At 46.3% G+C, this 26,929-nt stretch overlaps 1 protein-coding gene across 2 annotated transcripts in view; it reads left to right on the top strand.

Annotated features, from left to right (window-relative positions):
• The first annotated feature begins 6,178 nt into the window (after positions 1-6,178).
• Positions 6,179-26,929, top strand: part of CPNE5 (copine 5) — a 68,012-nt gene continuing 47,261 nt past the window's right edge. Inside the window, exons 1-3 of one of the 2 annotated variants that reach the window (XM_075613974.1) lie at positions 6,179-6,615; positions 20,389-20,429; positions 24,387-24,433. In XM_075613974.1, the coding sequence (XP_075470089.1) occupies positions 6,521-6,615; positions 20,389-20,429; positions 24,387-24,433 (183 nt within the window). In that variant the 5' untranslated portion in view covers positions 6,179-6,520. Of the gene's footprint in view, positions 6,616-17,360; positions 17,715-20,388; positions 20,430-24,386; positions 24,434-26,929 lie in introns of those variants that run through there. The other variant, XM_075613975.1, reaches the window with a different exon arrangement.

Raw genomic sequence — 26,929 nt, 5'->3', positions numbered from 1 at the left:
CACGAATTGTATAGTCTGGTCTAAATGATCACTGCTGCTGTATTGATGCCTAATACCAAAGACTACCTTAATCCCAAATCAGTGAGTAGTGATGATAATATCTCAGAGCCCTTGTCTGGTCTGCCAAATTGAAACAATATGAAGAACTTATAAAGAATGTAGTGGAAAGCGCAGAAAAATCCGGAGGAATCGCTAACAAAAAACAGGATTAGAAAATATCTGATGAGACAAAACAATTACCGAGGAGACGACAAGAAATGAAGCAATCCCCAAAGCGTAAGAACAAGAATTGAATATGCAGATTTGTGCATGACAATTCCGCAAACGTATAACTGGAGATCTAAGACAAGTATCTGTGATATGGTGAAGAAGACTATTGAAGATAACAAAAGCTTAATGAAGACAAAGCAACGATTTATGGTCGGGAAATCATTGCACTCAAACACAACGATGGATCAACAATAAAAGACAGTGCACTTATCATAAAGAGAGTTGAGGACGTCTATATTAAATTGTACAAGAACACAGATAACACAGGGCATAATCCAGCAGAGGACAAGTGACAAGAAATCACTAATGATGTACCATTTGTCCTTTCAGAAGAAATGGCAAATGCAATAAAATCCATGAAGAGTGGTGAGGCTCCTGGGAAATATGGAATTACCACTTCAATCTTGAAAGAAGTCAGAAAGAATTAGAAAACATCCTTGCAAAACTCTTTACACGCTGCTTGAAGAACAGGAAAATACCAGAACAATGGAGTAATGTCATAGCTATCCTCATCCACAGGAATTCTGTCTACACTTCAGCAGTCCTAGCTGCATTAAGAAGACAAAGTGTTGAAGAAGTGTAAATTGATAGTTTATAGACCATTTATGAGAATGCTACATCAACCATTAGATTAGATGAAGATACAAGCAAGATAAGAATCAGCAAGGGAGTGTGGCACGGAGACACCATGTCACCAAGGCTTTTCATGGCAATAGATGAAGCATTCTTCAAGGCATTAGATTGGGAAGAAAAAGGAATCAAAATCAGCAGTGAATATTTAAGTCACCTATAATTTGCAGATGACAGTGTTATTTTTGCCAGTGTTATTTTGCAGTCCAGAAGACCTCCAGCAACAAATTGGAGAACTTGCTGAAGCAAGTAGGAAAGTGGGCCTCCATATGAATCTCAGCAAGACCAAAGTGATGTTCAACAAATGTGTCACGTCTGCAAAGATCGAAACAAATGCAATAAAAACTAGAAGTTGAAGATGAAATCTACCTTGGCCAGCAAATAACAATGGATGGGAACCTTTTGAATGAAATCAAGAATGAGAATGAAGATTTGATGGAGCACATTTGGAAGAAACATGACAATATTTTAAAAATCCTTCTACTGTGGCTCGAGGAACGTTTTTGACCAGTGTATTCTGCCCATGCTTGTGTAGGCATGTGAAACTTGGACCCTAAATGCGAACATAATTTAAAGACTTCAGACAACGCAAAGAAATATGGAGAGAGGTAACGCTGGGTATTGCCTAAATGACTCCCTGGTCTTCGTCTAGGCCTTCAAAAAGGTCTTTGAAACCCAGGGCACACCTCTTCTGCTTTAGCATAACTCCTCCACATACATAAAGGGTCCCGGACTGTCGGTCAACATGCGATTGAATTTCGCACCCTCGCGGCTGAGATAGGATTGAATAATGAGGCCTTGCTGGCCGCCTTCTGGCAGGGACTTTGCGACTAGATCAAGGACGAGTTGACGTGCCGTGGGACTCCCAAGGACCAGGAATAACTAGTCGCCATTTGCATCCACATGGACCTTTGGATTCAGGAACGACAGAGTGAGAAAGCCCGCTCTCAGGGAAGCCTCAAACTTACAACGAGCATCATGCCCTCAGCCTTGCCCATGCAAATAGGAGTCACAAAACTATCTGAACAGGAGAGGCTCCGAAGTTGCACTACTGGACTTTGCCTCTATTGTGATCTTAAGAGCCACTATCTCTATACCTGTCCTACCCATCCGGGAAACTCTAAATGCCTAGTAAGGATAGAGGAACAATTCCTAGGCGTTTTGGCAATTCATGCCACTGTGTGGCCTACTCAACTCCTTCTGCGAGTCCATCTTTCATGGGGTCATGCTACCATTTCTACTCAGGCATTCACCGACTCAGGAGCAGCTGGGAACTTCATGGACCATGCTTTCATGTAGTCCCACGCCATTCCACTTTGATGGAAGAGGTATCCCCTGGCGGTAGAAGACATCGACAGGAGACCTCTGGGCTCGGAGACCATCTCCTGGGAGACTTTACCCTTACGAGTCTCCATGGGTACCACTCATCTTGAAACACTCCACTTTCATTATCATTCCTTCTTATTCCACTACGGTAATCTTGGGGTTCCGATGGCTCCATAACCACGATGATCCACGGATTAGGTGGTCTATGGGACAAGTAGCTGTGTGGAGTCAGGAATGTCAAACTTCTTGCCTCCAAAATCCTGAATCTACCAGGGACAAAAAGATTGCTATCCAAACCATTACCCCGGGACTGCCTGGAAAGTACCTATAGTTCCCTGAAATGGATCATCCAAAGTCTGCTCCTGAAAGGAAGGGGGGGGGGGCGTGCATTAAGGACCCGCCATTGCGGTCATTCCTTATCAGTACTGGAGCATCACTGGGATCCTAAAGGCCTCAACTGAGATGGCTGGAATCTTAGGTTGCTTCAACTCTACCAGGGCCGAATCCAGGCAGTTACCTCATCTCGTCCTGAGTCAAGATGATGACTGGAAATTCTCTACATGTGGCCTAGGCCTATAAATAGCGGGCCGTTTGCACCAAGCCAGTCCAGAGCAAGATGTCTGTTCCCTGAAGTCCTCACTCATTAGAAGGCAGCCTCACTCATGAGAAGGCAGCCTCACTCATTAGCGGTAGTCTCATCCACTGAGGGTCAGTCTCACTTATTGGAGGGCAGTCGCACTCATGGGGCAGTATCACTCACTGGGAGGCAGTCTCACTCATTGGAGAACACACTCAATATAAGACATTTTCACTCATTGGAGAGCAGTCTCACCCACTTGAGGGCAGTCTCACTCACTGGGAGGCAGTCTTACTCATTGGAGGACAGTCACTAACTGAAGGGCAGTCTCACTAATTGGGGGGCAGTCTAACTCAGGGGTGTGCAAAGTTTGGGAGCTGCACCCACCCCTGTGCGACAGCCCCAGCGCTCACGCACCCCATTCTGTGACCCGGCGTCAAATGACGCCGTGGGTCATGCAACGTCATGTCATGTGACCCGCAGCAGCATTTGACGCGCATTACCATGGTGACGCATATGTCACATGACCCCGCTGTGTCATTTGATGCTGCGTTGCCATGGCGACGCGGCCAGAAGACTACAGAACCCCGATAAGTTGAGGTTGCAGAGGCCTCGCGCAGACCCCTGTGTAAGAGATGTGTGCAGATGTATACAATGGTGACCGTTTTTAAGGTGAAATTAAAATAAGGCTTTATTGCCTGTTCCTGTAAACAATACAGCAACCACAAATATATACATAAAACAACAAACACCTATCTCTGTGTAAGGGCTAACATACTTCCCCAGTCCCTCTCTGAAAGGCTAGGGGGAAAAGCCTCTTACCCACATATCACCCCAAAGTCTCAGCAGTACCTTAACACAGGTGGCCCTTCAGGTCAGTGGTGTCTGGGTAGGTGTCTGCTTGAGGGTCCAGGCATAGAGGTCTGGTCCCTTTTTGTCTTTCTCTCAGGACACAGCCCTCCTTTTCCTTATGTCAGATCTCTTGTAAGCTACGGAATCTCCTTCCTGATTCTCAGACCATGCTTTTTCTAAAAGTCCTAATCAGCCAGGTGGAGTCTGGTTGATTGTCTGTGTGCATTTAACCAGGCAGTATCTCTTCAACAGTGATATGTCCCTGTTACATCCTGGCATTTAATGTAAAAGCCTCGGGGAAGAGCACGGAACCGCTGGAACCGCCGCGCCCCCCCAACAAAATCCCGCACCCCCCAGTTTGAGCACCCCTGGTCTAACTTATTAGAGGGCACTCACTCAATAAAAGACAGTCTCACTTATTAGAGGGCTGTCACTCATTGGAGGGCAGTCTCACTCATTGGAGGGCAGTCTCACTCATTGGAGGGCAGTCTTACTCATTGGAGGGCAGTCTTACTCATTGGAGGGCAGGCTTACTCATTGGAGGGCAGTCTTACTCATTGGAGGGCAGTCTTACTCATTGGAGGGCAGGCTTACTCATTGGAGGGCAGTCTTACTCATTGGAGGGCAGTCTCACTCATTGGAGGGCAGTCTCACTCATTGGAGGGCAGTCTCACTCATTGGAGGGCAGTCTTACTCATTGGAGGGCAGGCTTACTCATTGGAGGGCAGGCTTACTCATTGGAGGGCAGTCTCACTCATTGGAGGGCAGTCTCACTCATTGGAGGGCAGTCTTACTCATTGGAGGGCAGTCTTACTCATTGGAGGGCAGTCTCACTCATTGGAGGGCAGGCTTACTCATTGGAGGGCAGTCTCACTCATTGGAGGGCAGGCTTACTTGACGGTAGTCTCACTTACTGCCCTCCAATATCACACATTAGAAGGTAGTCTCACTGTATGCAGACGACATACTAGTAACAATTAATAAACCGCTAATATCCCTGCCAAATTTAATGTCTAAACTGCAACAATTTGGAGACTGGTCTGGGTTTAAAATGAATAATAATAAGTCCAAAGCTCTAGATCAGGTGTCTCCAAGCTCATTCCTCAAGGGCCGCCCACCAGCCAGCTTTTATGGATATCCCTGTTTCAGCACAGGTGGCTCAGCCAAAGACTGTATGATTCCCTCGAACCAAGATAGGGCGATCAATAAACTGATTTCCCAAATCCGCCCGGCGACTCGCCGTGTAATCGCCAGATCTTGGAAATTACAAGATTTCCCCCCACCTTTTCGGTAATTAAAAAATCTGGTATTATATGTTATGGAAATGAAAAGCATGAATAGCTATATTAATGACACGTGGTCCAAATTCCTAAGGATGTGGAACCCCTACATAGCTAAAACCAATAAAATTACTAAAATGTGTAAGGGTCGATGCTTTGCGAAATTATCTGTAATGCCCCTCTCTCTACTTCTCCCCTCCCCGCCACCTTTTTTTCTAGCATTTAAACTCCCATGTGTAAATTCAGATGACACAAGGGAGAAAAGTAAAGTGAGTAAGAAATAGAAAGGGCAAGGAAGAGGTAGAGAAAAAGAAGGGGGTGGTCAGAAAGAGAATAAAAACAGAAAGATGGAGGTGAACGAGACAGGGAATAGGGAAAAAAAGAGGAGAGAGAGATTAAGATAGGACAGATAAGGTAGGTGTGGAAGGAGAAAAAAAAGAGAGGAACAGAACATGCGAGGGAGAGATGGGGGGTGGGATATGCATGAGGAAAGAGACAAGATAAGAGGGACAGAGGGGGAGCAAGAAGGGTAATTAAAGAGTGGAAGTGAGAAGTAGAGGGGGTGAAATAGGGAGAGAAAGAAGGAGCACGATTAGGAGAGAATGAGAGGGAAAGAAACAGAATTGAAATTTGATATGGTTTGATGGAGACTGTGATGGAGATTGTGAATAAATTGATGGAAAGGGTGATGGAGAGAGAGATTGAATCTGTGTGAGAGAAGCTGCAGGATGCTCTGTGGGGGGGATCTCCCCCAAATCTCTGAGCCCCCCCCCCCCCTTCACTGCTATAGTCTGTGTCTGCTTCACTGTGATTAGGTTACTGCTCCCACTGAGACAGGGGGAGAGGGAAAGAGAGAGAGGGAGGGGAGGGAGGGGAGAGAGTGAGAGAGATAAAGGGAGGGCTGGCTAGAGAGGGAGGGATAGAGAGAGGGAGAGATACACAGAAAGAGGGCTAGGGAAAGGGAGGGGGAGAGAGAGATACAGGTTGAAGGGGATATAATTATACAGAGGTAGAGATATACACAGGGAGAGGGAGATACAGTACACACCGAGAGAAGAGGAGAGAGGGAGTAACAGATATACAGAGGGATAGACAGATACAGAGATATACAGTACAGATAAATAAAGATAACGAGAGGAGTATATTACATACGAGAGAGAGGGAGAGAGAGAGAGAGAGAGAGAGAGAGAGAGAGAGAGAGAGAGAGAGAGAGAGAGAGAGAGAGAGAGAGAGAGAGAGAGAGAGAGAGAGAGAGAGAGAGAGAGAGAGAGAGAGAGAGAGAGAGAGAGAGAGAGAGATACAGAAAAACAGGAGTGTAACAGGAGGAAAAGAGAGATACCAATAAAGAAAGGGGAGCAGAGAGAAATACATTGAGAGAAGGAGCTATATGTAGGAAGAAAGGGGGAGAGAGAGACATAGGCAAAAGGAGATAAGGCAGAGAGAGGGGGGTGAGAAGGGGAAGGAGGGATACTAAGAAAGAAGGGAATGGAAGAAAGAAAGAGGCAAATATTCAACAGGGAGAGCAAGTGGTGAGAGGGAGAGAGGAGTGAGAGTGAGGGAGGCTTGGGTCAGTGTGGAGGAGCAGATGGACAGACTGCAAGACATGGAGGAATCATCAGATTCTGACCCCGTGTGCGGGGACATTCCGGCCACTAGAGTGGAACTGACTGTGTCCTGCAGGTGAGTGTGAGCTCCTGAGGGAAGACCCCCTCTGACTGTATCTATATATCAATGACCAGATCTCCTCTATGTACCTGTGTATAATTGTCAGCTCTTCTCCCTTTATCTGTATATAGACTGCCATCTCTTCTTCCTGTCCCTGTATATAGATTATCAGCTCTTCTCCCTGTCCCTGAATATAGATTGTCAGCTCTTCTCCCTGTATCTGCATATAGATTCTCAACCCCTCTCCCTGTGTCTGTATATAGACTGTCAGCTCCTCTCCCTGTATCTGTATATAGTCTGTCAGCTCCTCTCCCTGTATCTGTATATAGACTGTCAGCTCCTCTCCCTGTGTCTGTATATAGACTGTCAGCTCCTCTCCCTGTATCTGTATATAGACTGTCAGCTCCTCTCCCTGTGTCTGTATATAGACTGTCAGCTCTTCTCCCTGTATCTGCATATAGATTCTCAACCCCTCTCCCTGTGTCTGTATATAGACTGTCAGCTCCTCTCCCTGTATCTGTATATAGTCTGTCAGCTCCTCTCCCTGTATCTGTATATAGTCTGTCAGCTCCTCTCCCTGTATCTGTATATAGATTGTCCGCTCTTCTCCCTATATCTGTATATAGATGGTCAACACTTCTCCCTATATCGAGAGAGAGAGAGATTTGTGAGAGTTTTCTGGTGGCAGAGATTCTGCATGTTGTAGCTACAGACTGTATTATGAAACAAATGAATATGGAATGTGCCAGGAAATGTGTGTATATATAGAGCTCCTCTGCTTTCCTGTAGTGATCCCATACACACGGAGCTACTGTATCACTGCATCTCCATTCTGTCCTGTAGCTCTCTCTGCTGTTCCTGGGCTCACCCCTCTGATTTGCTTCTTGTGGTTAAGTGGATTCAGGATAATGTGGGATAATAAAAACTTAATGAGCCCCCCCCCCCCCAGCGCAAGATTGTGCTGACCAGAGCAAATTGCAGAGAGAGCAGCACTACCACTTATTAACCCCTTTACTGCCAGGGACAGGAATAGCAGATAATAGCACTAGAGGTGCTAGGCTCTGTATACCGTGTGCCAGTCCTAGAGGTGTTAGGTTCTGAATCACTTTGAAAGCTCTAGATATCCCAAGTCATATATTCCCCCGGTGCCAGATTCTGTATCCATGCCCCAGTTTTAGAGGTGTCAGGCTCTGTAGCCATGTGCCAGCCCTAGAGGTGCAAGAATCAACTCCTCTCCAGTCCTAGGGGGGCAAGGCTCTGTACTCATGTGCCTGCCTTAGAGGTACCAGGCTCTGTACCTAGGGTGACCAGATTTACAAAAGTAAAAACCGAGACACATGAAAAAATTTTTTATAAAACAAATGACATCACCAACTGCGCCCCTTCTCCTTTATGTCTCTCCGCCCGCTCTGTCCCCCTTTCTCTCACACACACCCCATTCTCACTCCCCCAATCCCTCCAATCTCTCTCCCTCTCCCCCTCCATTCTCTCTCCCCCCCCATTCTCTGTCTCTCTCCTCCATTCTCTGTCTCTCTCCTCCATTCTCTGTCTCTCTCTCACTCCTCCATTCTCTGTCTCTCTCTCCCCCATTCTCTGGCTCTATCCCACCCCCCATTCTCAGTCTCTCTTCCCCATTCTCCGTCTCTCTCTCTCCCCCCCCCATTCTCTGTCTCTGTCTGCCTCTCCTCTATTCTCTGTGTCTCCCCCCCCTCATTCTCTCCCTCTCTCTCTCCCACCATTCTCTCCCTCCCCCCATTCTTTCTCTCTCTCCCCCATTCTTTGTCTCTCTCTCTCCTCCATTCATTGTCTCTCTCTCCCCCCCATTCTCTGTGTCTCTCTCTCCCCATGCTGTGTGTGTCTCTCTCTCCCCATGCTGTGTGTCTCTCTCTCCCAATGCTGTGTCTTTCTCTCTCTATGCTGTGTCTCTCTCTCTCTCCCCATGCTGTGTGCGTGTCTCTCCCCCCATGCTTTGTCTCTGTGTTTCTCTCTCCCCATGCTGTGTCTCTGTGTGTCTCTCTCTCCATGCTGTGCCTCTGTGTCTCTCTCCCCATGCTGTCTCTGTGTCTCTCTCCCCATGCTGTCTCTGTGTCTCTCACCCCATGCTGTGTCTCTGTGCCTCTCTCCCCATGCTGTGCCTCTGTGTCTCTCTCCCCATGCTGTGCCTCTCTCCCCATGCTGTGCCTCTGTGTCTCTCTCTCCCCATGCTCTCTCTCTCTCTCCCCATGCTGTGTCTCTGTGGCTCTCTCCCCATGCTGTGTCTCTCTCCCCATGCTGTGCCTCTCTCCCCATTCTGTCTCTGTGTCTCTCTCCCCATGCCGTGTCTCTGTGTCTCTCTCCCCATGCTGTGTCTCGGTGCCTCACTCCCCATGCTGTGCCTCTGTGTCTCTCTCCCCATGATGTGTCTCTCTCCCCATGCTGTGCCTCTCTCCCCATGATGTGTCTCTCTCCCCATGCTGTGCCTCTGTGTCTCTCTGCCCATGCTGTCTCTGTCTCTCTCCCCATGCTGTCTCTCTCCCCATGCTTTGTCTCTGTGCCTCTCTCACCATGCTGTGCCTCTGTGTCTCTCTCCCCATTCTGTTTCTCTGTCTCTCCCCCCATGCTGTCTCTGTCTCTCTCCCCATGCTATCTCTGTGTCTCTCTCCCCATGCTGTGTCTCTGTGCCTCTCTCCCAATGCTGTGCCTCTGTGTCTCTCTCCCCATGCTGTGCCTCTCTCCCCATGATGTCTCTCTCTCCCCATGCTGTGCCTCTGTGTCTCTCTCTCCCCATGCTGTGTCTCTGTGACTCTCTCCCCATGCTGTGTCTCTCTCCCCATGCTGTGTCTCTCTCCCCATGCTGTGTCTCTCTCCCCATGCTGTCTCGGTGTCTCTCTCCCCATGCTGTCTCTGTGTCTCTCCCCATGCTGTCTCTGTGTCTCTCTCCCCATGCTGTGTCTCTATGCTTCTCTCCCCATGCTGTGCCTCTGTGTCTCTCTCCCCATGCTGTGCCTCTCTCCCCATGATCTGTCTCTCTCCCCATGCTGTGCCACTGTGTCTCTCTGCCCATGCTGTCTCTGTGTCTCTCTCCTCATGCTGTGCCTCTGTCTCTCTCCCCATGCTATTTCTGTGTGTCTCTCACCATGCTGTGCCTCTGTGTCTCTCTCCCCATTCTGTGCCTCTGTCTCTCTCCCCATGCTGTGTCTCCATGTCTCTCTCCCCATGCTGTGTCTCTCTCCCCATGCTGTCTCTGTGTCTCTCTCCCCATGCTGTCTGTGCCTCTCTTCCCATGCTGTATGTGTGTCTCTCTCACCATGCTGTATCTGCCTCTCCCCATGCTGTATGTGTGTGTGTCTCACTCCCCATGTTGTGTGTATCTCTCTCCCTATGCTGTGTGTTTGTCTCTCTCCCTCCATGCTGTGTGTGTCTCTCTCTCTCTCGTAGCAGAAGGAACACAGGGCACAACGGATTTAAGATAACTAAACTCATTTATTGAGCCAAACACAACGTTTCAACCTTAGCGGTCTTTATCAAGTGACATAGTGGCACTATGCCACTATGTCACTTGATAAAGACCGCTAAGGTCAAAACGTTATGTTTCGCTCAATAAATGAGTTTAGTTATATCAAATCTGTTGTGCCCTGTGTTCCTTCTGCTACCACATGCATTGGATTGACAACAGGCTATCGTTCAAGCAGAGGAGCACCGGTAATTGTATATTTGGTTATACTTTATTTTTGGTGTGCAGCATTTATCTCACATGTCTGTGTCTCTCTCTCCCCATGCTGTGTGTGTCTCTCCCCCCCATGCTGTGTGTGTGTCTCTCTCTCCCCATGCTGTGTGTGTGTCTCTCTCTCCCCATGCTGTGCCTCTGTGTTTCTCTCCCCATGCTGTGTGTCTCTCCCCCGCACATTGCGTGAAAGAGTGTGTGTGTCCCATTCTGAACCCTACCTGCATGGGTGGGGGGAAGTCATCTTGAGCCCTGGCAGCAGACACTGGAAATTCTCACTGACATTTCCGGGACTCACTGCTGGGGCTCCGCAACTCAGACCCGGCCTCAGCTCTCCTCTCTGCCAGAATTCTCAGCTCTCTGCTGCCCCCCTGCTCTCCTCCCTGCATTCTCTGCTCTCTGCGGCCCCCCTGCTCTGATGGTCAAAACCGGGAAAACCACAAAAAAAACGGGACATTTTAAAGAATGTCGGGAAGCCGGGACAGACATTAAAAAAACTGGACTGTCCCGGCTAAACCAGGACATCTGGTCACCCTATCTGTACCCATCTCCAATCCTAGGGGTGCCAGGCTCTGTATCCCTGTCCAGTCCTAGAAATCCCCAGAATGGTGGGGAGGGGTTGTTCCCCCTGATGAGAAAGCCATATTTATCAGATTAAGATTCACTTCCTGTTCTTAAAGAGACAGAACCAGACACTGCTCCCTGCTATTAACCCTGCTCCTCTCTCTCTATACCATTCGCATCTATCTTGGACCTGCTACTAGATATACAGCTATCTTCACTAACGCTGCTTCTGTCTATAAGATACATAGTTATCTCATTCTGCTTCTTTCTATATATAAGTGTAGCCCCCTTTCCCTATGACTATGGGGACTACGCGTGCTGCTGTACCTGTTGCTCACAGGAGGCCTAAGCCTCTGTCTATGGGACCCTGGGGTGAGCTCATTCTCCACGCGTGCAGCACTACTTCCACTTATGAGTGATCCCAGCATGGGCTGGATAACCCGACACAGGAACCAATACACAGTAAGGAATAATACACAAACAATGTATTTAACTATCTTTACTGTACACATGTTAACATATATCAACCACATTTAATAATAGTACTCCTGTATCCACAGTATACAGCCAATACCCCTGGTGTCCTTCCCAGTCAGTCCCACCCAAGTGTGAGGTAGCGCTACCCCTGTGAACCGTTGGTGCACGTATACCTTCCTGGGCACTTCTGTACTTCCTGTCACATAAGGAACAGTCAGGTCCCACACCGCGGGGCCTCCAACATAAATCCTCTCACTCCTTACGATCTTGATCCGCCTCGTGGGGTGAGGTCCAGCTGGAGGGTCTCACCTGAATGTCTATATGGCCTGTGGCCTGGTCCCCAACCACAGAGCACAGTGTTGCCATCCGGTCACCGGTGCAATAACACTGCTATGTCACTAAAGGGGAAGCGTCCCTACCTGTGGCCTTTCCTGCAACACTCAGCTCGGGTGACTCAGGGCCTAGCTGGGGCCTAAGGGGCAACACTAGGCCTAGTCCAGGAGGCACTGCTTCCTGGACACTACCTACCCTCTTGCCACCCTCTGTCTGACTGAGCACGCTGGCTACTGTCCCTGAGGATATCCTGTTTCTATCCCCTACCTGACACCAATTGGCTGGTACAGTCCCATGTGTTAATCCCTCTCCCCCCGAGGTCTCTGGAAAATGTAGTCCCTCTACAGGCTATGCTGAGCCTGTTCAAGATGGCCGCCACACTATTCCCACGAGGCATTATGGGCCCTGTAGTTCTCAAAGCCTTTTTCAGGCCATCCAAGATGGCCGACGCTTGCCACTGCGCATGCGCCCCACCTCTGCAATGGCCGCCGCCACTTCTACCTGATCGCGTGGGGTCCCGCCGAGCAGCTGACCAGTTCCCCGCCCCGGAGCAGGGTAGGGGACTTGGCTACATCAGATGCATAGGAATTTCTAATTATGCGCCTCTCTCTATAACATGCACAGCTATCTTTAAAGTGGCTCTTCTATCTATAACATACATAGCTATCAGATAGCGTGCACATACAGACACAGGTATCATGTCCTTAGGGACCATGATTAACCCCTTTAACAGAAACTCTGCCACCCCGTCTCTGTCTGTCCCTGACGTTCTGTCTCTCTCTGTCCCTCCTGCCACCCTATTTTTCAGTCTCCCCTGCCCCTATGTCTGTCTCCCCCTGCCTCTCTGTCTCTCTCCTCCCGCCTCTGTCCACCTCTCGCCCTCTCTGTCTGCTTCCCCTCTCTGTCTCTCTCCCCTTCCCTCTCTGTCTCCTCCCCATTCCCATCTCTGTCTCCCCCTTCCTCTCCCTGTCTCCCCTTCCTTCCCCTCTTTGTCTCCCTCTGATGCCCTTTCCCCCGTCCTCCATGCCTCTCTGTCTCTGCCGTAGGTCCTTCTTCCTTTCTCTCATGGTTAGTCTCAGGTCTGATCTGCATTAACACAAGGCTGCTGAGAAGTGCAGCTAAAGGAAAGTTAGTTTCCTGAGAAAGAGAAGAAACTGCAGACATTGATAAGTAAAATAAGGAAACAGAAGAGAAAGTCAGCGGAGAGCAGAGCGAGGAAACTGGATGACAACATGAGCAGTGAGTCAGAGGAAGGCACATGTATGTCTCCAGGTGAGGTAGCTCTGAGAGTCTCAATTCCCAGGCACAGGGGCTGAGCAGCTCTCTAGAGAGAAGCCCAGAGCTCTACCAGAGAGAGGAAAGATAACAGAATATGTAATCCCTGTTGTGTCCTGAGGGTCAGAGATTACTCCCCAGGGAGCATTAGCTGGAATACATGGTGGGTCTCCCACACACAGCCCCTTGAGACCAGCAGAGCAGACACTGAGTCTGAGCAGAGAGAGAAGCAGGTAACAGCAGCTCACAGACATGAGCATGGAGTTCCAGGTACGCACATTGTAATTAGTGAGACCACACTATCAGAGATCGGCCTGAGTGCTGCTAACACTGCAGAGCTGGCACTAGCAGAGAGCGGCCTATGTGCTGCAAACACTTACAGAGCTAGCACTATCAGAGAACAGTATAAGGGATCTGTTTGGATACCTACGATGGCTGCCAACAGGAAGTGACCTCTCACCCTCACTGAAGCTACCGTGGCCATCTTGCTTCCTGACAATTTCTGCTCCTCACTTCCTGACAGGAAGTCAGCCTCTCTCTGGCCTTCATTGCCAGCAGCTGCTTCTGGCCTTTAAATAGCAGGCAGTTGCTCCCTGTCAGTGCTCATGCAAAGTACTCTGTACCTCGTTCTGCTTGAGCCCTGTCTTTGCCTCTGTGTTTACCTGCATGTGCTTGACTTCTGCCTGGACCTGGCCACCCAGACCTTCTGGACGATCTTTGATTCCCACGGTCATGTGGCTTCTGCCGAATCTGCACTCCTGCAGATTAAATCAGGCCCCCGCACCATGGGACAATATGCGATTGAGTTTAGGACCCTGGCAGCAGAGACCGATTGGAACGAGGAGGCCCTGAAGTCTGCTTTCCATCAAGGCATTGAGGAGAGACTGAAGGATGAATTAACTAACAGGGACATTCCCACTGATCTAGATGGTCTGTTCACCCTTTGCATTTCCCTCGATCTTCAGATGAGGGAGAGACTTCAGGAGCAGGGCCGTTATCACAGGGTATGGTCTTCCGTTGGTCCCACCACTTGAGGTTCCTCCTAATGATGCCTCAGAAGAATCGGCAGAGCCCATGCAGTTGGGCAGTATGTGTCTCACGGAATGGGAGAAGCAACACCGTCACTCCTTGGGATTGTGCCTCTACTTTGGCGAGAAAGGCCATATGGTACGTGTCTGTCCTAAGAAATTGGGAGACGGCCAGTGCCCAGCACAAACAGGAGAGTTGCCTCTGGGCATATGTGCCATATCCCCATCTTCCAGTCGCCTGATGATCCCCATCTGTTTATTTTGGCAGAACCATTCGGTTACTACCAAGACCTTTGTGGATTCTGGAGCCACTGGTATGTTCGTGGATAAAGCCTTCATTCAGCGAGTCAATATTCTTCTCCAGAGGAAGGACTTGCCCTTGGGTATTTCCCCTATTGTTTGTAGACCGTTGGGATCTGGGGTCGTTTTGCAAGAGATGACTCAGCTCAAAGTTACGGTCGGTGATTTGTACCACAAGGTTCTTCAGCTGGATGTTATCCATTCCCCAACCATCGATGTCATCCTGGGGCATCCTTGGCTACGCATTCATAACCCCCGGATTGACTGGACCTCAAGACTGATACTAACTTGGGGGTCTGCCTGCGATGGGAAATGCCTTCCACCCTGTCATCCTGTTGGGGGCTCAAATCGCCCAGGATCCAAGGTGAAGGCAGATGCCCTATTCTGCCAGTTGTCCATGGACGACATAGACTCTACGGATGAGGTTCCCATCTTTACTCCTGCTAACATCGTGTCTGCCATTACCATGCTCCAACACATCCAGAAATCCCCCAGGCCAAGTTGTCCACCTCTCCCACCTCCTCCTCTCCAACGTCCCCCAGCCACAGCCCCACCAGTCCCAGTTATAGCCCAACCAGTGCCATTTATTCCCTGATGTCTCCCAACCACAGCCTCACCAGTCCCAGTTACAGCCGACCAGTCCCAGTTACTCCCCGACCTCTCCCAGCCACAGCCCCACTAGTCCTAGTTACAGCCCGACCAGTCTCAGTTACTCCTTGACCCACCCCACCCGTCCCAGTTACAACCCCACCAGTCCCAGTAACTCCCCGACCTCCCCCAGTCACAGCCTCACCAGTCCTAGTTACAGCCCGACTATTCCCAGTAACTCCACAACCCACCCCACCAGTCCCAGCTACAACCCCACCAGTCCGAATTACAGCCCGACAAGTCCCAGTTACTCCCTGACCTGCCATAGACACAGCCAAGCCAGCCCCAGTTACCCAGAGTACACCTCAACCTTTCCCAAGAACTCGTCCAGATACATCCCGACCTCCCCCACTGTGGACGTCCAGATAACCAGGATCTGGTTGCCCTGGAGTTCGACCCTGCAGGGGGGATACTATAAGCGATCTGTCCGGATACCTAAGATGGCTGCTGACAGTAAGAGACCTCTCACCGTCACTGAAGCTACCATGGCCATCTTGCTTCCTGGCAATTCCTGCTCCTCACTTCCTGATAGGAGGTCAGACTCTCTCTGGCCCTCATTGCCAGCAGCTGCTTCTGGCCTTTAAATGGACGACGCACTCACTGATGACGTCAGCCGTGTTTGGAGCAGTGAGGGAGTATACCGGGCAAGAGTCACTTGCAAACAGATGCTGTTAAACGGTTGTATTAACCATATTACTATCTGGTCATTCTCCAACAGTATGCATACATCCAGCATACTCTGATTAAGCTCGTAATAAAGTAATTTACAAGCAATGGGGATATTAACCCCTTGTATGGCAGTTGAAACTACTCATTAGATGCAGACACAGCCTATGTAATTGTAAATATATATTTGGGGAATGACAGTTACAATTGTATCTGTGTTGCTGCTAATGGTCACATTTCAGGTCTACAATGTTACATAAATCTGGTATCTATGGTTATACTTTGTATACATTCCAACTTTCATAGAGTATATTATGTGTGTATTTTACATCTAATACTTACCTGATTTCTGAGAGGAGTCACTAATTATAGACTCCACACTGACTTGAGAATTAGCCTTGCTCACATGTGTTGTGAATAAACACACAATCACTTTATGCATATACTTGCAGTTATAGAAGAGTGCAACAAATAGGCATACTCTAGTGCTTTCTTTTTTAAATAATTTTATTATAAATACACAAAATATAAAAATACACTTTTGTTTCATCTAGAAGAGTTAGCATAGATTAATTAAAAAAAATATTTTTGTTTTTTTAACCTCCTGGTTTCTTGCATTATATGGATGTTGGGACCAACTTGTTCCCTTCATACTGTTTTTGGTAATTTAGGTGCAAATTGGTGGGAATCTTTTCTGTGATCATTCTGGGTCACCTGTAAAAAATATGTTTCTCATTCCCCATGCACCGCCATGCTTTCTATAATATTGTTGAATATTAAGGTTGAGCAGTGATAACTACCTCCTATGTCTTTAAATGGCAGGCAGTTGCTCCCTGTCACTGCTCGTGCAAAGTATTCTGTACCTCGTTCTGCTTGAGACCTGTCTTTGCCTCTGTGTTTACCTGCTTGTGCTTGACTTCTGCCTGGACCTGGACACCCCTGCCTGCTGCCTGCCTCAACCTCAGAATTGGCCTTGACTACCCCTGCATCTCAGGCCTCAGATCCCAAGCCAAGGTCGGTGTACTATTCCCCACCTCTGCCCTGCAGGTTCATATCCTGTCTTGTAGTCAGCAATGTTATAAACTGCCTGTGTGCTGCAAACACTGTGAACCCTGCACAGGAGCCAGCAAACAGCACTAGGAGAGCACAATCTGTGCACAGAGCACAGGACGGAGTAAAGGGAGCTGTTAAGTGTGCAGCCTTAGGGAGTCCAGCACAGACTGTACAGAGGGGAGAAACTAATTGAAGGAGGGAAATCTCTCCAGGACATGGAGAAAATGCTGAGGGGAGCTCTCATAAAGCAGTAACCTACCCAGACAGTATAACCAGAAGAAGAGGTGAGAATGTCTGTAGCACTGAAACTGCAAAACAGACAAATCTGTATAGTCTGTGTGACTGCTGGGAGTGGCGAGGGAGTGAGAGAACAAGTCCCTGCTATACAAAGGGGAAACCACTGAGGGCAGTAACACTGCACATAGACCATCCCCAGGGGGGAAGAAAAAAAACAAAGACGGAAACCCTAGTTACAGAGTTTGAGCCTCCTGAGAAATGTATAAAGAGACAAAACCCAAATACAGAGGAATCATCTACTGGGGCATTAACACGGCACAGAAACCAGCTCCAGGCACAGATAGTGCGACCACTGGGGGCAGCAATACTGCACAGAGACCAGCTCCAGGCACAGATAGTGCGACCACTGGGGGCAGCAATACTGCACAGAGACCAGCTCCAGGCACAGATAGTGCGACCACTGGGGGCAGCAATACTGCACAGAGACCAGCTCCAGGCACAGACGGAGTAACCACTGGGGGCAGTAATACAGCAAAGGCCCCATGCATAAATGATGTGAGGGGCAGTGAGAACATTACAGAGCAGATTCCTACATGGATGGAGCAGCCGGCGGCAGCAGTGGAGGATTGGGGAGGTCACTACCAGCCACAGATGGTGCAGAACAAAGAAGCGTTCCAGGAGAAGCTGGAGAGAAGCTGAGGAGAGCAGAAATGCGGGCACAACAAGGGGTCCGTATGGAGAGGTGCCGGGACTGGACCAAAGTTTACCAGTTACCCAAGTTTCCAAGCCCCCAGCCAAGCAGATTAATGTGGTGAGCCTGCGATATAAAGGTACGCAAATGTCAGGCCGTGAGGTAGGGTCGTGCCTAACCGTTCATTTTGGCAGTGATTTTATAGAAGCTACTAGAATGAGCCCCTATCTTTCCAGACAAGCCTGGGTTTAGCTATAGTAGGGGGGAATACAGTAGTTGTATAGATAGAACTTATGTGACAAGTGCTATTGAAATTAGTACCATTGGTTTAAAGCCAATGGCATTTACTGACCACCTCTTACTAGAGACCACTAGTCTCAAGATTCGACAGTGATTTATATACATCAGAAGACCCCGCACTGAGGGAGAAAGGGACGTTTTTAAATCGTTTAAGATTACTAACCCTTGATAATGAAGAGACAGAAGCCCTTATAAGACCCATCAGTAACTCCGAGGTGGATGATGCTATAGCATCTTTACAATTAAAGAAAACTCCTGGATCAGATGGACTAGCTGAAGAGTTTTACAAATGCTCCAAGGATATGTTAGCGCCGCTCCTAGATCAGATTTACAATTCCACTTTAGTTTACCAAGAACTAGGAGTCTCCCAGCAGGAATCCTTATTAGTATTATTATATAAAAGGGTAGTGAACATGATTTAAAGAATTGGAGACCCATATCGTTATTAGACATTGACTGCAAGATTTTAGCTAAGATTTTGTTTATAAGGTTAAGTTGTGTGTCAGATACACTGATTAGTGAGCGACAGGGCTGTGCAGTGAAAGGGAGACAGATATTTAATAACCTGTTATCGGTAAGAGAAATCTTTGAGTTCAGTAGAATGGTCTTTATGAAGGGCTCTGTATGAATTAAAGATCAAAGCAAAGCATTTGATAGAGCAAATCATACTCTTTTATTTTCTGTTCTAAAAAGCTATGGGATTCCCAATAAGTTTATAATGTGGGTTAAGACTTTGTATAATGGAGCATCAGAAATCCCAATAGTGGCACAGAGAGCGGTTTAATGTAAAATCTGGCGTCAGATGACCTTTAAGTCCCTGTTATATGTTTTTGCGATAGATCCTTTTCTAAGACTTTTGGAGGGGAATACAAACATAAAAGCTTTTTGGATAGCAGTACTTTCTCAAGAAAAAATACAATGTCTTGCTTATGCAGACGATGTTACAATATTTGTCACCAATCCTGAGGAAGTGAAAGAAGTGAGAACTTTAATGAATGAATCTGGAGCGGTGTCAAACTCCAGGGTAAACCATGAAACACCTGTCTGCTATTGGGCAGGGTCTCCTGACCCTGATTTCCAGTTAGCTGACGGATTTTCTGAATCACAAAACAACATTAATATTTTGGGTTTTTTTTGGAAAGAGAACTTGAGTGAGCAAAACTGGCAGCTGAAGCTGGACGTTTGTACCTGGAAAGGTCGAAAATTATCTTTGAAAATAGAGTACGAATCTTAGAAGCCTTTTCATTACCACTTTTTGTTTATGTCAGTGTAGTTTTTCCACCAACGGAGAGAATTATGTTACAGGTAATCAATATGTTCTTTCAGTTATTTGGGGGTAATTGCCTTAATCCAATTTAAAAAAACATTGTTTACTTAGGAGTTTAACAAGGGGGTAAAAGCCTGGTGAATGCAGACTTTGTTTTTTGGTCTACAATTTCTATGCCAGAATATAGTTCCCGTAGTCGACAACAAAGATGCTCTCTTGTGGCCATCAATGCTAAAAAAAAGAGGTTTTGGGCTCTAAGAGACTGGTTCACAGGGGGCCCGGTAAGAACAATAATAACCAAAAGGTCTAATCCTACAGTTTATATGAGGAAAGTTATTAAACAAATAAGAGGTTGGAATTTAACTGCGAAAGAGCTAATAAACACTCCCAGGAAAGTGTAATATAAAATGATCGTACAGTAAGTACTTTTAAGTAAGTACTTTTCTTAGCTGCAGTTGCGGTTTTTCCATTGTCCGTCAGTCAGAGCTCAGGAGGCACTGGGGATTTTTAGAGTGAAGCAAATCCCTTGTAAAATGAGATGTTTTGTGGTTGACCAGTCATGGGAAGACCTACAGTATGTCAGGACAAACTTAAAACACCAGAATCACAGGCCTAGGGACTGGCCGAGGGAGAGGTGTGCTGGACAACTGGAGGCAGTAGAACACCTTATACAGGATTGTAGCTTCTCACAGGCTGTTTGGGAGAAAGTCGTACAGAAACTTGGAATAAAACATTTACATGCACAGACATACGCAGAGATAGTATTTGGTTTTGCTTCTAAGTATCTGAGAGTTAATGCCAGCACCCTGAGGGTGATAAATGCCCCCATATTACACAAGCTTTGGAGATCAGAGGTATTAGTCAGTAAAAAAGAAAGACATTGGTGACGAGGAAACACTACAGACGATGGTTACTCAGATCAGAGGGCACAAACAGAGAGCGGAAAGCAGAAGAGAACAGAAAGAGTGGTAAAAACTGTGGGAAAATGTGAATACTGTATTTGAAAAATTGCATTGGATTTGTGTACTTTTCTCCCTTGTATAATATGTAATATTTGGCTTTTGTACAACGTGTGTTTTTGTATTGCACACATGTTGCCTGTCTTTTAGCAATAAAATTGAAGGGCAGGATGCGGCACAATGACAGAGCCATGTGTGTGTGGGGTCACTGCTGGTATAGCACAGGGTGCAGGATTGAGGTGTAGTGACAGCATTGTGTGTAATATCTTGTATCTGTTTATTTTCAGGCACCTGCTGGATAAAGACACATTCTCAAAGTCAGACCCCAGTGAGTAGCATTCAGTATAGGGCATGTACTTGTATAGGGGGCGGGTTATATCAGGGATCCACTCCCCCTATTTTTTGGAGACATTAAACAGAATTACAATACATATTAATCACACAAATATAGAATCAACTAAAATGACATTCTGTAATGCTGCTGTGAGTCTTGGCAGCTCACTGTGCTCTTCTCTCTCTTTCTGACTGTTTGTTGCAGTAGATGTATGGCGTGGAAAGAGTGCTCAAGCACAGGGCAAAATATTATGACTTACATCCAGACTGACAAAAGGAAGGGTGAATCCATAACCATATATATAAATAGAAATTAGTATATCCATGAATAGCTTCATGACAAGTAGTCCCTGAAAACAGGTGGTATGCAAAAAAATCACACACCATCTATTTCATTGGGATTGTCAAATTCAGTAGACACATTAGTACTCACAATCACCCACTTCCAGAGCTGGAAACGACGTGCAACTGCCGAAATTCAAGTCCAGGAAGTGGAAAGGAGCGCACGATCCAACGGAGCAAAGAGAGGACCCAATACCAAAAAAATATAAACTTTATTGGGTCATAAACCTAAAATCCAACGCGTCTCTGTTGGATCGTGCGCTCCTTTCCACTTCCTGCATCTACTACCCTGGAAGCTGCACTTCCTGCCAGTCCCAAGTCAAGGATTCGTGAGTACTTTATTACTGCTACAGGGTTGCCTCCAATGAGACTGATCGTGGGGGGTTATTCCTGCCCATTACCTGTCTTCAGGAGGCTTATTACCTAATATTGCTAGCTACTTTACTCACTATTATTGTGTTCTGGATTACACTTGGACATTGGCTTTGGCTATCATTGGTTATTATACCTAGCATTTGAGCGCTTCTTCATCCCTATCTATCGAAATTCAAGTCCAGAAGGCAGAGAAGAGCAGTGCACAGCCAAAGAACGGAGGGAGGAGAGGGATCCATACAATGAAAAAATACTTTATTGGAAGGTCAAAAGCATAGAGGAGCAAACCTCCTACGCGTTTCGTACGTGTGTACTTTATCAAGCAGTCAAACATATTTGTGTCCTGCAGTCTTTTAAACCACTGCTCAATATTCCCATTTCACGCCAAAAAGCGCGATGACGTCATAACGTACAACATCCTGCGCATACGCAATGTCCCGGACCGCCCATTGAAGTCAGCGCTGCCGTCGGTGGACACAAGAAAAAGAACGGAGCCCTAAAAGATCCAAACACAACAAGGCAATTCTCAAAATCCCTCCCGGAGTGCCCAAGTTCAGCACTGAAGACGAAGCGCACTCCCCCCTACAAGAGCGATCCCAGGAGGCATCGCCAACTGTCACTCCCTATAGAAAACACTCCGATGAGACTGCCAAATAATAATAATACATATCAAAGCATACAATACTTAGAATAGAAACTCTTAATAATAAATCCTCTACTTCAGCATATGTAGGGATCGTCTCCAGTACATCGGATCGAACACCTCCGGAGGCCTTTCCCACTGTTACAGCCCTGGAAAAGTACGAGCAGCTCGGAGGAGAAATAATTGAGTCTGACACCAGTGTGCGTCAAAAATCTCTCCTGTTTATTAGGCGATTTCAGTCAGGTTATATAGCCAAGCGAAAACACCCCTGATATACACATTATCAGAAACATAAGAGACTACAAACATAAGACAACAATACATAATTAGTACAACAGATAAAAACAAATTGGAATGAGAAAATAACATATAAAAACAAATACACCTCAAGCTAAATCTCCAATGACTCACTTATTATAAATATAATTTGAAGGAATATATAAATAAATCGATATTATATAACTGAAGAAAACAAAAAAAACCATAATTAAGGATTACAAAATATGACTGAAATTTAACTCACAAAATAAATATATACCCATATCAACAAAATATACTAATAAATATATTAAAAAAAAATAAGAAATACACTTATGAAAAATAATAAATAAATGAAAACAAAAATAAGAAATAATGTCAAATAAAAAAAGAGATCAAAAAACAACTAACTCAAATATCATAATGAAAAATAAATATTAATAAATAATGTTTCTATGTATATACAAAATACATACACACATATATGTGTGCTTATATACATATATATATATATATATATATATATATATATATATATATATATATACACACACACACAATATTTATATCCATATTAAATAAATTATGACAAAAGTCAATGCAAACTGAATTGAAGCAGTATTGAAAACACATGTGAAGGGTCCAAAAAATATATAAAATGATTAATTTTAATAAATTAATAACTGTAAAGATAAATTTACAAAAATAGGAGGTTGGTATTCCAAAAAATGACCAAAATTCCACTCCACATTCATTTATACAGGGAAGAGAGTCCCTAAGGTGAAAATCCAGGACGCTTCCCTGCGGCCTAATAGCTTAACATGATCCCCACCTCTTGCTTTCTTTTGGACCTGTTCTATCCCTAAGAAACAAAAATTCTTGTCCCCACCATATTTACATTCAGTAAAGTGTTTTGAAACCGGGTGGTTCAGATCTTTAATTCTAATTAACCTTAGATGTTCAAGGATTTGATTTTTTTTAGGGATCTACCCACAAATTAATAAATAAATTACAAACTGAGTTTTGCAATTAATAAAATTATTTATCTTACATTTTTTTATTTTGAGGTGTGCCGGAAGAAAAAGTCGTGGACAGTTTCACGTCTTTACATGCAATACAGTACATGCCTCACATTGAAATGAACCTTTAGTTGAAAAAGGTACGTTTTCAATCATTGGGGCAGAAATGTCACTAGGTGAAATATATGTGGCAATAGTTTTTGCCCTCCTGTAAACAAATGTAGGGCCCGGTTCTACATATATATGCAGGACCGGATTCATACAAAGTATTCCCCAATGTTTTTGAATAATAGACCTAGTACAAAGACTTTGGCTTTTTTGGGCTGTGCACTACTCTTCTCTGCATTCTGTTTGTTGCAGTAGACAGGATTTTCTACCAGTCCCTGTGCCTTTCTGTGACTGATGTAGCAGTGCTCTTTGTGATGTACCTCTCTGTCGGTTGGCTAGTATTCTGTGTACAATGTCTGAGAGCCTCTTCTGCTTGTATTAACTCCTCCACAGCTCAGAGTCTGTGGGATTTCTCTCTCCGGCTCTAGTTTCTCTCCCACATCTGCTTCTTCATCTCTGTTCTTCACGCACACATCTCGCTAGGCTTAGTATATCTCTCCAGCTCTTGGAGTGGACTTGCCTCTCCATCCTCTGTCTCTATATCCTGCTCTTTGCTGATCCTATATCTCTCTTTGCTGATTTTCCTTTACCACACTCTCATACCTGGCTTTGAGTTGGCCTGATTCCTCACTCAGGTGTCTCTTAAACTTGTCGTCTTTCAACTTTCTGATTTGCTGCAAATAGTCCAAACTGAGGCCGTCCATCCCTCCAACATCGTGGGACTTTCCTGAGCTTACTGCCCCATCTCTTACAGGGCAAGAGGCCCTGAGGGAGCTCAGCAAACCTAACCTCACTCCAACACAACAGGGGCTCCTTCCATAGGAAGGGACCTGCTGAGGCTATGAAGACATGTTCTTATAATGAGGGTTGTTCTTATAACAGGAGTTCTTGCCATAGGAAGAGACATGCTGGACCTGTGAGGAGATATTTTGAATGTTATTATATCAGGAGTTATGGGCACACCAGGGTTGTGATGACGTTATTATAATGAGGGGTGTTCTTATTACAGGGACTCCTCCCATAAAAAGGGGCACATTGGGGCTATGAGGGGATGTCTTTCTTATTGGGGTGTTCTTGTTACAGTAAGGGGTATGTTGTGGGGGGGGGGGGTGTTGGTATAGGGGATACCCCTATAGGAAGGGGCATGTCAGGGCAATGAGATGTTATAAGGTGGATATGCTTATAACAGGAGTTCTTTGTTGTTTTGCAGTGTGTGTTCTGTACACTCAGGGTGTAGAGAGTAAGCAGTGGAGAGAGGTAAGTGACACCTGCCTTCCTTAAATGGGGTAGCCGATAAAATTACCAAGAGGGCAGACCTGGCAATGATCTGTGGGACCAAGTTAGATTAGATTTTCTCTAGGAAATTAACAGGGGGAGATGAATACTGTACGTACTCAGCATCAGTATGCAGCACAGCATGTTTTTTATCAGTGTTTAGATACTCATCATCAGTATACAGTGCACTGTGTTTATTATCAGTGCATAGCTACTCATCATCATTATATAGAGCGGCATGTTCATTATCAGCACCATTATATAGTGTAGCATGTGTATTATCAGTGTAAAGAGAGAAACTCAGCAACATTATACAGTGTGGTGTGTTCTTGCCGTGATCGGGAAGCTGTCCTGTTAGCTTAGCAATGTCATATATGTCCCTCGTTTGCTGTCACTCTGTCACTGCAGCTTAGAGCCATTTATTCCAAAGTCACAAACTGAAGTGTCAGATCATTGGGGAGAGCGACAGTCAGAAAGGATGTGTCAGAATTCAGAGGAGGTAGAGTAGGAAAGACAGAGGGAGGAGATGATAATGAGAGAGAGAAATAAGAAGAGATTAGGAGACAGGCAGAGGCAAGGAAAGAAAGGCAGAGGAATGGGGGAGAGCGAGAGGCAAAGAGGTAGAAGAGAAAGAAGGGTGGGTGGCCGTGTTGGTCCTTTCTTCAATGTAGTATAATAAATGATGGAGAAGGAGCAGGTAGTGTGATCAGACTCACTGATGTTTCAAACCTCTCAGGGTCCTTTATCAGGTACTGCTGCCATACCCAATGCTTGTAACTTAATAACTACCTGTTGGTCCAACAAAATGCAATCTCACCATCTACAGTACTTCTCCCTCCAGAGAGAGAGAGAGAGAGAGAGAGAGAGAGACAGACAGACATACAGACAGACATACAGACAGACATACAGACAGACAGACATACAGACAGACATACAGACAGACATACAGACAGACAGACAGACAGACAGTGAAGGAAAGTGAGCAAGTGATCGAGAAAAAAAAAGAGAGAGAAGGACATATATACAATATAGAGAGAACGAGATACTGTAGGATATACAGATAATATACAAAGAAAGAGAGAGAGACAGAGAGATATACAGAGAGAGATGATAGATAGATGTATGATTTTAAACAAAACATTGCAAACAGACCCTAATATCCTGGCAACCAGTTCTCCTGTTCCCATTCATGTTCCCCCCTTTGTTTGTCTTCCCCGTCGTTCCCCTATATGTTTTCTTTCGGTAGGTCCCGGTTGTAGGTCTGGGGTGGCTGTCCTCCCTTAGATCCTACACGCACTCTAATACTAAGTTTCTTGGTGAGTAGCGCGTTAGAACAAATTCGACATAAATAGATACAGAGAGATAGATAGATACTGTAGATACTGTAGATACTGTAGACAGACATACAGATACACACAGGGACAGATACATGATAAGACAGATGTAGCAGATGGTGTGTTGCAGCAGGACATATACAGCGGGAGAAGCGGCCATTGATTTGAATTCGCTGTGTTAATGCACAATTTCATTCTGCGGGCAAACGCCAGCTAGTGTTATGTTAGCTGTAGATAGATACAGAAATAGAGGTACAAATACATACAAAGATACATAGGTACAAAGATAGACATTGATACCATGTAAATATAGAGAACGTGTAAAGTGGGAGTTTAAGGAAAGAGAGAGAAAGTTAACAGCGAGAAGTGGAGTGGAAGAGATTAGGAAGGAGAGTGGCAGAGAGAGCAAGAGATACAAGAGAGTGTGAGTGTGGGGGACAGAGTAAGTGTGGGGGGAGGTGGGAGTGGCAGGAGTGTGGAGGGAAGTGGGAGAGGCTGGAGTGTGGGGGGAGGTGGGAGTGGCAGGAGTGTGGAGGGAAGTGGGAGAGGCTGGAGTGTGGGGGGAGGTGGGAGAGGCGGGAGTGTGGGGGAGAGAGGGAGTGTGGGGGAGAGACAGGAAAGGGAGTAATGGGGAGAGGGAGTGTGAGGGAGAGGTGGGAGAGGGAGTGTGGTGCAGAGGTGGGAGAGAGGAGGTGTGGTGCAGAGGTGGGAGAGAGGAGGTGTGGGGGAGAAGTGGGATAGAGGGTGTGTGGGGGAGGGGCGGGAGAGGGAGTGTGGGGGAGGGGCGGAAGAGGGAGTGTGGGAGAGAGAGAGAGAGAGAGAGTGAGAGTGAGAGTGTGTGTGTGGGGGGGGGGGAAGGTTATATCCCCTTCAGGCAGATGGAGTCAAGTAATCTTCAGGAAGCAAGTGGAGCGGAGACCCCAAGTGCAGAACAGCCAGGGGGGGTAGAAAGTGGGTCAGGGAGAGAGGGAGAGCAGAGGTGTGTGTGTGTGTGGTGAGATAGTGGGAAGGAAGAGAGTGGGATGGTAGGGGAAGGAGAGAGAACGAGAGGGAGAGAGTGAGGTGCAGGATGGAGGTTCAGTGACAGAGCTGTGTGCGTAAAGACTTGTTGAATTAATCTTTCATGTTTAATGTACCAGAATAA

Source organism: Ascaphus truei, chromosome 9, assembly GCF_040206685.1.
Source record: "Ascaphus truei isolate aAscTru1 chromosome 9, aAscTru1.hap1, whole genome shotgun sequence".
Classification (NCBI taxonomy): domain Eukaryota; kingdom Metazoa; phylum Chordata; class Amphibia; order Anura; family Ascaphidae; genus Ascaphus; species Ascaphus truei.
Note: the sequence above shows the minus strand (reverse complement) of the source record. Positions and strands in the feature narration are given on the sequence as shown.